At 35.3% G+C, this 12,830-nt stretch overlaps 1 protein-coding gene across 1 annotated transcript in view; it reads right to left on the reverse strand.

The window, feature by feature from the left end:
- The window catches only part of LOC148941207 (uncharacterized), a 324,029-nt gene extending 313,056 nt beyond the window's left edge, over positions 1-10,973 (reverse strand). Inside the window, exon 1 of the mRNA XM_089104013.1 lies at positions 10,781-10,973. Within this exon, the coding sequence (XP_088960139.1) occupies positions 10,781-10,880 (100 nt within the window). The 5' untranslated portion in view covers positions 10,881-10,973. The remainder of the gene's footprint in view (positions 1-10,780) is intronic.
- Positions 10,974-12,830: the final 1,857 nt, after the last annotated feature.

Below are 12,830 nucleotides of genomic sequence, written 5' to 3' on the forward strand. Positions count from 1 at the left end.
CTAAAAGATATGAACTTTACCCAATGTTAACATATAGTATTGGTTATTCGGAAGTATACAGAAGTTTTCAGGAGTTTTTTTACTGCTACTGGGAGGGACGGGTGGGTCGGGAGGTATGTTGGAGGATCTGTTCATGAAGGAATTTTTCATGGGGGAAGGGAACTCGCCAGGAAGGGGGCGCCGGACGGGCCAGCATTATTTCTGGGGTATGGGGAAGTATACAACCATTTTCAGGAAGGATTTTTTCTGGAGGGGGGGCTAGAGGAGGGAGTTACTCGGGAGAATATTTCCGTGGAGGATGTTTCTTTGGGGTAAGGGACATTTCTATGAAGGGGGCGCCGGATTTCCAAGCATTATTTAAAAAACGATCAGAAATTAAATAAAAAAAAACCAAGTTTTTTCAACTGAAATGTAAGAAGGAATATTAGAACTTAAAACGAACAGAAATTATAACGTATGTGAGGGGGTTCTCCCCCAAGTCAATACCTCGCTCTTTACGCTACAGTTTTTTTTAGTGCTTTCAAAAGAGCTATTTATTCTAATTAAACGGCCTTTGTGATTCAGGGGTTTGTGAATCAATTTTTTTTTAACTTTTAACGTAAAGAGCGTGGTATTGACTAAGGGCAGAACCCCCTCATATACGTAATAACATATACGTAATAAAAAACAATAAAAAAACAAGCGATACGGCTCAATAGTAATCGAAACTTTTAGAAACGGAATTTTGATGTCAATAAATGTATCAAAAGAATGTGTTTATAATGCTGATTCTAAATATATAAATTTTATAAAGTTTAGTATTACTCATCAAAGGCAACAAGCCTGAGGAAATTTACTCGATTTTTTAAAGAGGGGGAAACATCCCCTACAAGTGAAAGAATTTTAATGAAAATCACAACGTCAGATTCAGCGTATCAGAAAACCCTATTACATAGGTTTCAAGCTCATATCTGCAAAAATCTGCAACTTTGAATTTTTGCCAGAAGAAAAATATACGAATATAGAAGTTAGTTACGTAAGTTAATTTGTAAAGACATTCATTTAGCAAAAGAAAAGTAAAATTTTTATGCAAATAAAAGCTGCATTAACTAAAAAACGATCAGAAATTAAATAAAAAAAACAAGTTTTTTAAACTGAAAGTAAGGAGCGACATTAAAACTTAAAACGAACAGAAATTATTCCGTATATGAAAGGGCTGTCCCTCCTCAACGCCTCGCTCTTTATTCCGTATATGAAAGGGGCTGTCCCCTCTAAACGCCTCGCTCTTTACGCTAAAGTTTTTTATTGTTTTAAAAAAAAATTGTGAGACAGAGTCAAACTTTAGCGTAAAGAGCGAGGCGTTGAGGAGGGGACAGCCCCTTTCATATACGGAATAAAGAGCGAGGCGTTGAGGAGGGGACAGCCCTTTCATATACGGAATAATTTCTGTTCGTTTTAAGTTTTAATGTCGCTCCTTACTTTCAGTTTAAAAAACTTGTTTTTTTTATTTAATTCTTACAAAAATTCAATTTTTCCTATTAACAAGAACAAAATTACTTTTTTATTTTTTGTGCACCTAGAGAAGAAACTTTTTTTTAGATATTTTTATCATAGCATTCAGGCACCACTATCCCCCCCCCCACAGAAAGAACACGCAATGTTTAATGTGTAGCTATGCAATATTGTTCTTAAGAAAATGATTTCTCGACTCAGTTAAAGATTTAAAGATTTATTTCAAATTATTATGTAGGTTGCTATCAGTAGAAAAATGGAAGACGGTTACGAAAAAAGAAAAAAAATGTTGCGTATTCACTTTTGTAAGGACAGAAGAACAAAATGTCTTGCCCTCTTCCACCCGACAGGAAATTTTTAGCACAATTACCCTTTTTATTATTTTTTACCCTAGAACTTACCCTTTTTAAGATTTACCTTTTTTAAATCTAGAATTTACCTGCTAAAAGATTAACCTAGACCTCCAATAGAAGCAGGATATAAACAAATCACTGGAAAGGTGTAGAGTAGCGGATCTCCAGAAGAATTAACTTAATGAAATAAAAACTAGTACCCTCAGATTCCTTATTGTATACTCCTCATAAACATAATAATCGCTACCCTGCAAATCTCCCTTCTGATGGACCCCCACATAGCCGTAATAATATCTTTTATGGTTGCTGTTTCCATTTTTTGACCCGCTGTGTAAAGGGTGGTAAAATTCTAGTTTATGGATGTTTGATTAAAACGACATAGGGAGTAATGGTGTCTGAATCCTAAAATTGTAAAATCTAAGATATTAAAAAAAGCTTTCTTCTCGAATGACAATTATAGGCTTAAAATTGCAAAAACGACATGTATATGGACCTGTAGAGTTACTATTTTAGTCGAAACGATTAATTTGGAAAAAAAATGCGGGTTGTCCAACAATTTAACTATAAGGGTACTTTAAGCAAATTCCGTGGTATTCATAAGCTCAGGCTACCCTCCCTTTGTGTCAAAAATATTTTTCAACATTAGTATTATACCCTCTTTTCGGTTTTCCGTTAGAGATGTACGATAGATTCGTTGTTAAGAAAATTGTAATATATATTCCGTTTTAAAAGAGATGTTGCTGAATACGCGTCAATAAAAAAAAAAAAAAAAAAAAAAAAAAAAAAAAAAAAAAAAACGGGCGATGAATAAATTATTTTACTTGATCTTCGTGATCTGAAGTTCCAACAAGACTTAAGTTTTGTCCGTCTCAATTAACCAATTATCCGCCTTCAAAGCAAGATAGAGCAAGCCACGGAAAAGCACCTTTGACTTTTCTAAGGTTTTTCTATGATTGAAAACCACTGATTTTATGGGCCGTTTCGATTACTGGTGACCAAATGAATAGTTGAGATTTATGCTCAAGTCATATAATGTCACACTTGCAAATATAATCAAAATTATGTACTAGTACAGTTTCAATAATGCGTCTCTTTCGTAATCATAGGCAGCGCAATAGCGCTATCTAAGTAAAGAACAATGTTGGCACAATGTGTTATTTATTTTTTTCCTTTTCACCAGGGCACTTCGTATCGAAGGAGCTGTCGTAGAAACTTCGAAAAGGGCTCCGAAATCAAACGTCAACAGAATCCAGTAATAAGTGAGAATTTACTACCAATTTAATTACTGAAAAGTTAATTTAAATCAGTACTTTTCAATGCTTAAGATGTATTAAATAAAAAAAACAAGTTTTTTTAACTGAAAGTAAGGAGCGACATTAAAACTTAAAACGAACAGAAATTATTCCGTATACGAAAGGGGCTTTCCCCTCCTCAACGCCTCGTTCTTTGCGCTAAAGTTTGACTCTGTCTCACAACTTTAATTTTTAAAACAATAAAAACTTTAGCGTAAAGAGCGAGGCGTTGAGGAGGGGAAAGATCTTTCGTATAAAAAAAAGAGTGAGGCTTAAAGAGTGAGGTATTGACTAGGGGGTGAACCCAATCATATATGTAATATTTTCTGTTTGTTTAAAGTTTTGATGTTGCTGCTGTTGCAGTTGAAAAACTTGTTTTTTTTATATTTAATATCTGATCTTTTTTTAAATAATGCTGGGAAGTCCGGCGTCCCCTTCATAGCAATATCCCTTCCCCCATGAAAACTTCCTTCATGGAAAGATCCTCCTACATAACCCCCGACACCAGGCACGTACGCAGGAATTTGTTTCGGGGAGCGGGGACAAATACTTCAAATCCCTTATTCTGTGAGAAATATCAGAAAATTATGGGAAAATCAAAAAATGGTGAGATTTCCGGGGGGCGGCCGAGCGGGAGGCCCCCTCCCTGCGTACGTCCCTGCCCGACCCCCCCCTCACTACCAGGAAAAATATCCCCTGAAAACGTCCGTACTGTATACTTCCCAATAACCAATACTATATGTTAACATTGGGTAAAGTTCATAACTTTCAACCCTCCTCCCGGGAACTTCGGGGGATTAAGTCATCCTGAAAGACATACTTATAATATTTTCGAACATGCTGAACAAAATGGCTATCTACAAATTTTGATCGGGTGACTTTGGGAAAACAATGAGCGTGGGAGGGGCCTAGTTGCCCTCCATTTTTTTGGTCACTTAAAAAGGGCAGTAGAAATTTTAATTTTCGTTCCAACGATCCCTCCCAAGATATTCTAGGACCACGGGGTCGATAAGATCAACTCCGGGAAAAAAAAAATAAACACGCACCCGTGATCTTTCTTCTGGCGAAAAATGCAAAATTCCACATTTTTGTAGATAGGAGCTTGAAACCTCTACAGTAGGGTTCTCTGATACGCGGAATATGATGGTGTGATTTTCATTAAGGTTCTATAACTTTTAGGGGGTCTTTCCCCCTTTTTTTCCAAAATCAGCCAAATTTCCTCAGGCGCGTAACTTTTGATGGGTAGGATTAAACTTAATGAAACTTATATATTTGAAATCAGCATTAACATCCAATTCTTTTGATATATCTATTTGTATCAAAATAACCGTTTTCTAGAGTTTCGGTTACCATTGAGCCGGGTCCCAATAACCAATACTAGATGTTAACATTGGGCAAAGTTCATAACTTTCAGCCCTCCTCCTGGGGGCTTCGAGGGATTAAGTCATCCTAAAAGACATATTTATAATATTTTCGACCATGCTGAACAAAATAGCTATCTCAAAATTTTGATCGGGTGACTTTGGGGAAAAAATGAGCGTGGGGGGCCTAGTTGCCCTCCATTTTTTTGGTCACTTAAAAAGGGCACTAGAACTTTTAATTTCCGCTACAATGAGCCCTCCCAAGATATTCTAGGACCACTGGGTCGATACGATCACCCCTGGGAAAAAGAAAAAAAATAAAAATAAACACGCATCCGTGATCTTTACTCTGGCAAAAAATGTAAAATTCCACATTTTTGTATTTAGGACCTTGAAACCTCTAAAGTAGGGCTCTCTGATAAGCTGAATATGATGGTGTGATTTTCATTAAGGTTCTATAATTTTTAGGGGGTCTTTCCCCCTTTTTTCGAAAATCAGCCAAATTTTCTCAGGCACGTAACTTTTGATAGGTAAGGTTAAACTTGATGAAATATATATATTTGAAATCAAAATTAAAATCAGATTATTTTGATGTATCTATTGGTATCAAAACTCTGATTTTTTAGAGTTTCGGTTACCATTGAGCCGGGTCGCTGCTTACTAACAGTTCGTTACCACAAACTATTTGACTAAGAAAAACTTTAGTGTAAAGAGCGAGGTATTGACGACAGGGCGAACCCGCTAATATATGTAATAATTTCTGTTAGTAAAGCTTTTCATGTTCTTCCTTAGTTTCAGTTGAAGAAACATTTTTTTTTTAAATTTAATTTCTGATCGTTTTTTAAATAATGCTGGGAAATCCGGCACCCCCTTTATGAAAACTTCCCTTCCCCATGAAAAATTCCTCTATGGAAAGATCCTCCCACGTGAAACAACTCCCCCATCCCCCCCCCTACCAGAAAAAATCCCCCCGGGAAATATCTGTATACTTCGCAATAACCTATACTATATGTAAACAATGGGCAAAGTTCGAAACTTGCAGCCCTTCCACTTGGGACTGTGGGGGGTTAAGTCATCCTTAGAGACATAGTTTTTACATTTTACATAGTTTTACATTTACAGTAGGCTGAACCAAAAGGCTATCTCAAAATTTCAATCTAGTGACTTTGTTAAAAAAAAAATGAAGGGGGTCTAGCTGCCCTCCAGTTTTTTGGTCACTTAAAAAGGGCACTAGAACTTTTAATTTAAAGTTGAATGAGCCCTCTCACAATATTCTATGACCACTGGGTCGAAAAGATCACAAACACGCATCGAAAGGTCATAAACACGCATCGTGATCTTTCTTCCAGCAAAAAATGCAAATTTCCACCTTTTTGCAGATAGGAGCGTGAAACTTTTTTAATAGGGTTATCTGATAAGCTGAATGTGATGGTGTAATTTTCGTTAAAGTTAATTAAAAATGCAAAATTCTGCATTTTTGCAGATAGGAGCTTGAAGCTTCTTTAATAATGTTCGTTGATAAGCTGAATCTGATGTTGTGAATTTCGTTAAAGTTAATTTAAAAAGTTTGCAATTAAAACAAAATTTTATTGTTTAAAAAAAATTGAGTTGTTAGAAAGTCAAACTTTAGCACAAAGAGCGAGGCGTTGAGGAGGGGACAGCCCCTTTCATATACGGAATAATTTCTGTTCGTTTTAAGTTTTAATGTCGTTCCATACTTACAGTTTAAAAAAACTTGTTTTTTTTTATTTCAGTTGTGAACGTTTTCTAATTAATGCAGGTTTTGATTTCGGCTCACCGTGCATGAATAATTAAAATGAAATTTGCATATTAATTTTACTTTTATTTGGTTAAATGGCTTTCTCGAAACTTGTTGAATTTTATTTACGAACAATTTTATTAATAATAAATATACGTAACTTACGAATTAACTTACGTAACGAACTTCTATATTCATATATTTTTAATACGTATATTAGGGGGTTTGCCCCTTAGTCCATACCTTGCTCTTTAAGCTAAAGTTCAAATTTTGCTCCAATTCTTTAAAAATGACCCCTTAATCACAAAGGCCGTTAATTAGAATAGATAGCTCTTTTGAAAGCACTAAAAAAACTATAGCGTAAAGAGCGAGGTATTGACTTGGAAGAGAACCACCTCATATACGTAATAATTTCTGTTCATTTTAAGTTCTACTGTTGCTTCTTACTTTCAGTTGAAAAAACTTGTTTTTTTAAATTTAATTTCTGATTGTATTTTAAATAATGCTTGGAAATCCGGCGCCCCCTTCATAGAAATGTCTCTTACCCCAAAGAAACATCCTCCACTGAAAGATTCTCCCGAGTAACCCCCTCGTTCAGCCCCCCTACCAGAAAAAATTCTTCCTGAAAACGTCTGTATACTTCCCAATAACCAATACAATATATAAGCAATGGGCAAAGTTCATAACTTGCAGCCCTTCCCCTGGGAACTGTGGGGGATTAAGTCATCCTAAGAGACTTATTTATTAGATTTTCGACTATGCTGAACAAAATGGCTATCTCAAAATTTTAATTAGGTGACTTGGGGAAAAAATGAGCGTGGGAGGGGGCCTAGTTGCCCTCCATTTTTTTGGTCACTTAAAAAGGGCACTAGAACTTTTAATTTCCGTTCCAATGAGCCCTCTTACAATATTCTAGGACCACTGGGTCATTACGATCACCCCTGGGTAAAAGAAAAAAAACAACAAGCAAATAAACACGCACCCCTGATCTTTCTTCTTGCAAAAAATACAAAATTCCACATTTTTGTAGATAGGAGCTTGAAACCTCTACAGTAGGGTTCTCTGATACACTGAATATGATGGTGTGATTTTATTAAGTTTCTATAACTTTTAGGGGGTCTTTCCCCCTTTTCTCGAAATTCAGCCAAATTTTCTCAGGCCCGTAACTTTTTATGGGTAGGACTAAACTTGATAAAACTTATATATTTGAAATCAACATAAAATCTGATTCTTTTGATGTATCTATTGGTATCAAAATTCCGTTTTTTAGAGTTTCGGTTACTATTGAGCCGGGTCGCTCCTTACTTACAGTTCGTTACCACGAACTGTTTGATAAGCAAATGCCTTATAGCCTAAACATTCATTAAGCTAATGTAAAATATTAAGAAAATGTAAAGTGTTGTGTTTAAAGAAATCTGTGGCTACATGAAAAAAAATTGTTATATATTGACTATCCAAGGTATTACTAACCCCAGGAAGATAAATATTAAATCACCCACATTATCCTAAAATTAAATTATTAATGAGAATTAAATTTAAACTCAAATCAATCATATAGTTTCAAATATAACTTTAAATCTCATTTAAATAAAAACACTAATATAAATACCAAAGCCATTGTGGGTCAAACTAAAATAGAAGATGCATGTTACCAAAGGGTGTGAAAAGAGAAATTTATCGTCATCATATTTTGAGATTGATTGGGCACTAATGCATTTGCCGGGCGAACCTTTGCCCGTTTAATTCCTTGTTAGAAATACATTGGATTATGTTCAAACATCGTAAGTGTTTAAGTGTCTTATTATCATAGTAGTCTTATAATTGTTGAATCTCTGGGACAATTAGTCCCAGCGGTTTTGTATTACAAGACGTTGTATCGTGTGTTGCATTAATAAAAGTATTGTGTTACAGCCAACCTCTCTAAAATATTATTTTAGTCCCTCTAATATTACCAGCTGGTACGCCAAATTAGTCACTTCAAAGCCTAATGCACGGTACCGAAGGATAACTACCTTAGGACCGTAACTATGCCCCCTTTAAAAAACAATAAGGTGTCTACCATAACTTCCCTTTAGAACCATTAAACTCACGTTACCATATTATAAATTATACCTTTGGGGCATATAAGGTTTTTATTGAAAGCATTGTCGTAGAAACTTCAAAAAGAGCTCATTCGATTGGAAGTTGAAATGGCTAGTGCCGTGTTTAATAATCGGAAGTGATTGGAAGGCAACTAACAGCCCTTCAAAGCCAACCATTTCCCAAAACACATCCAAATCAAAGTTTTGAGATAGCCATTTTGTTCAACGTAGTTGAGAGTTCTGTAAACTGTGTATTTGATGATGACCAACCCCCCAGAGCCCCCAGGGCAAAGGTTGTAAGTTATGCCCTGAGGGCATATAAAGTTTTTATAGATATTGTTGTCGTAGAAACTTCAAAAGGGGCTTATTCAATTGGAAATTGAGAGGACTAACGCCCTTTTTAATAGTCAAAAGTGATTGGAGGGTAAATAACCCCCTTCTCATGCCCACCATTTCCCAAAACAAATTCAATCAAAATTTTTAGATAGCCATTTTGTTTAACGTAGATGAAAGTTATGAAAGTTATGTCTTTGAGGATGACAACCCCCCACAGCCCTCAGGGCCAAGGTTGCAAGTAATGCCTTGAGGGCATATAATATTTTTATAGAAAGTGTTGTCGTAAAAATTTAAAAAAGAGCTCATTCGACTGGAAATTGAAAGGGTTATTGCCCTTTTTAATAGTCGAAAATATTCGGGGGGAGAATCCCCCCATGCCCATCATTTCCCCATACACTTCCAATCAACATTTTGATATGGCCATTTTGTTCAACGTAGTTGAAAGGTCTGGAAATTATGTCTTTGAGGATGACAATCCTCCCCCCATGTCCCTCAGGACAAAGGTCGTAAGTTATGCCCTTGGGGCATAAAAGGTTCGTATAGAAAGTTTTGTCGTAGAAGCTTCAAAAAAGGACTCATTTGACTGGAAATTGAGAAGACTAGTGCCTTTTTTATTAGTAAAAAGTGATCAAAGGGCAAATGCCCCCCACGCCCATACTTTCTCCAAACACTTCCAATCAAAATTTTGAGATAGCCATTTTGTTCAGCCTATGAAAACTGTCTGGAAATTATGTCTTTGAGGATAACAAAACCTCCATCCCTCAGGGTAAGGGTTTTAAGTTATGCCCTGGGGACATAAGGTTTCTATAGAAAGCATGGTCATATAAACTTAGGAGGGGGCTCATTGTATTGGTAATTAGACGCTCTAGTGTTCTTTTTAAGAGTCAAAGTGATCAGAAGGCAGCTGCACCCCCCCCCCCATACACACACACTTACGTCGTATTGTCCAGAAATGCGTCTAATAGAAATTTTGAGATAGCTATTCTGTTCAAAATGATCTAAATATCATATAACAAGGCCTTAGGGGTTGAAACAATCCCCAGAGAATAGGGGCAAGGGTTTTAAGCTATGCCCAGGGGGTATTTAAGGTTTTAAAGGAAAGGATGGTTATTTAACTTTAGAAGAGGTTCAGTCTTTCTCCCTGAAAAAGACTATCTTAAAATAAAGAGAACAGAAATTAATTAAAAAAAAACTTTTTCATCAAAATAATTTTTTTTTAAAAAGTAAAGAACTCCGTTAAATTCAAAATGAACAAAAATAGAATCAAATAATCTACAAGAATACAACTACCACAATTCAGAATCAATAAATAAATGAAACCCAAAACAAACAGAAATTAAAATAAATAAAAGCCAAACTCAAATAATCTACAAGAATACAACTACCACAATTCAGAATCAATAAATAAATGAAACCCAAAATAAACAGAAATTAAAATAAATAAAAGTCAAACTCAAAGCGAGCAGAAATTAATATGAGTTGGGTTCTAAACCCCAAGCTTTCTAAAAGCCAGAATATAATTTGTACTTTACTGGAAAAAATTCTTTCAAATTTTTTCACTTTTCTAACTTTTAGAAATCAAAGATCAATTAAGATTTTAAGGAATAAATATCAGCATATATACATTAAACTGACAATGCAGATTTTTTTCAGTAAATTCATTTGAATTTTTTTCAGTTAAGTACAATATTATACTTCGCTTTACTGAAAAAAAATTGGCAGCTGTTTCTGGAAAAAAACAGAAGTGCTCCCATTCCCCTGAAAAATAATATTCAAGCACATCCTTCCTAAAAGTTAGCGCAATCCCCCTAACCCCTGCAAATACATTCGATCAAATTTGGGCAATATAAAGCCCTGTGATGGCAACGCTGCTTCCAGGGAGGGCGGGGAGTCACTGGGTTTGCCGTTTCCCCCTAAAATGTTTGTCCGGCATGTAAAAAGTAACAAAAATCTATATAAAAAAAATTCTTGTTGTGTTTTGTGTTTTTTTTTTTTTGTATCCCCTCTGAACAAAATCTTGGATACACCCTTGGCTGCAAGGCTTAGAAATGCATTGTCTCAAAACAATCAAAAAATAAGAAGAAGAATGACCAATACAAATACTTACCCTCAAAAGTTTGCCCTGACTTGAAGCCTATCCCGTATCTATCATTGCAAACAACGTAAGTAATCAAAGTATGTATAGTTCCAAGCCACAAATAATACATCTATATTTCTAAGCTATTTCTAAATATATTGTCACATTTCCATTTACAAAAACATAGCAATATTTTTGAGTTGATTCCCAACGCTTAGCTTACTAACAGAGGAAGTGTTCTATCTCTAGGCTCTGACGTCACTGATCGATAGAATATCCTTGGAGGTGACCAATAGGAAAAATTGTGGCTATCTCTTCAAGTAAGCCGTAGCTCCATTTGATTGAAAAAAAAATTGTGTTGCCAAAGAAACACTAAAAATCAGGAATTGGCTCTCGAGAGTTGGAGATTAGTTAGATCAATGAGATCTATTTAGAGCTAAAGTTGGGATCTTTGAGGTAATATGAGCAAAAGGATGGGGGGAGATAAATATAAACTAAAATTTCTAACTTTGTTTATTCTAAAGATTTTATACTGGAATATATTTCGGAGGTTAAAACATTTTTAGGGGGAAGAGGGACAAAAACTGCCGAAAAATTGGCAAATTATAATGGTAATATTAGAAATTGTAGAAAAAATCGTAAAATTCTAGAATTTCGGGGAGGACTCAGGGCTGAAGGTGACCTTACCTATCTGTCTGAATCTATTTATTTTCTTTTTTGTATTTCTACTCCCTCAAAAAAAAAACAATTATGTAAGCCTTTACATACTCTTGACAGACCCGATAAGAGTGAGATCAGATTTTCTTTTGCCTTCAGTGGTTTTTAAATAAAACAAAGCTGTATACTTTTTGCAAAATACAATTCCATGGGATTGCAAGTCCATAATCAGAGAAGAAGAACTACCAGGACTGAACCTCCTCCTACCCCCAAAAGTTTTGTTCGACTCGTAAAAACGTAACAAAAATACATGAAAATGAATTTTGATGTGTTTTGTAAAAAAAAAATCAACCCGCTCCCTCCTAAGAAAAATCTTGGATACTACCTCGTATGATTGATATACGAGTATTTTGGCTATCAATAGAACTTAAAGAGGAGAGTTCTTGCTACAAGGAGGTTCATTGCCACTTAAAGGACGTAAAGGAGTCTAGCCGACTCAGTCTGCCACCAAAGTCCCTGATGTGGGTTTCATTGATTCCAAGGCCATAGAATATCGGATGAATGCTCACCTACGGGAATTGGAACGATGCCAATTTTATATAGCATGGGATAACACCAAATAAAAAAAATTGTTTTTGTTGATTTTGTGTCGTAAAGGATTATTTTCGCATAAATAGGGCCAAATAAAGCCTGGCAGAAATATAGACCTAATATAGCCAAACAGTTTGATGTTATCTTACAGTGCATTTTACCCTAAACAGAAACCAGAATATGTACAATTTCGATACAAAACGAACAACTAAAATAGACAATTAAAAAGTATATGTTTGTAATAGAAAAATAAAGAATAAATTTAAAAATCAATATGAGCGGTAATTAAGCTTAGAGAGACTCTAAGAGGACTAAGTCCCTCTTAGAGGGACTCCAGTCCCTCTAAGAGGGACTAGAGATGAAGATTAATAGGTTTATTTATGTCCAAAGATGAATAAACCAGCAGCGTCTCTATTGTGTTCTAATTTGATAAAACAAATTAATTTCATTAAATACAGCTTAGGTAAAAAACCACGCCTGATAGGTTACTTTTGATAACAGTACTGAATTGATGATATAAAAATGTACTGGATATACTATTTACGTTCCTTGTGAAAAAATCATGGAGGCCAGTGATAATAGTTATTTTAACATTTGGAATGAGTGGAATTGAAAGGGAAAACATCGATGAGAAACCATCAAATACCCATTCGGAGGGAAATAAAACGCCATTTGACAAAGATCCATTTGGTAGGTTCGGGTTTTGGATACAACCATACACCATACAACCAACCATTTATACCAACCATACCAACCAACAACCAGCAATACAGCCATAACGACACTTAACGGTTAGTATTGAATCATTTACAACAACTCCTGGAATCCCCCG

This window comes from Artemia sp. Qi Xiang Cuo, chromosome 18, assembly GCF_049724085.1.
Source record: "Artemia sp. Qi Xiang Cuo chromosome 18, ASM4972408v1, whole genome shotgun sequence".
Taxonomy (NCBI): Eukaryota; Metazoa; Arthropoda; class Branchiopoda; order Anostraca; family Artemiidae; genus Artemia; species Artemia sp. Qi Xiang Cuo.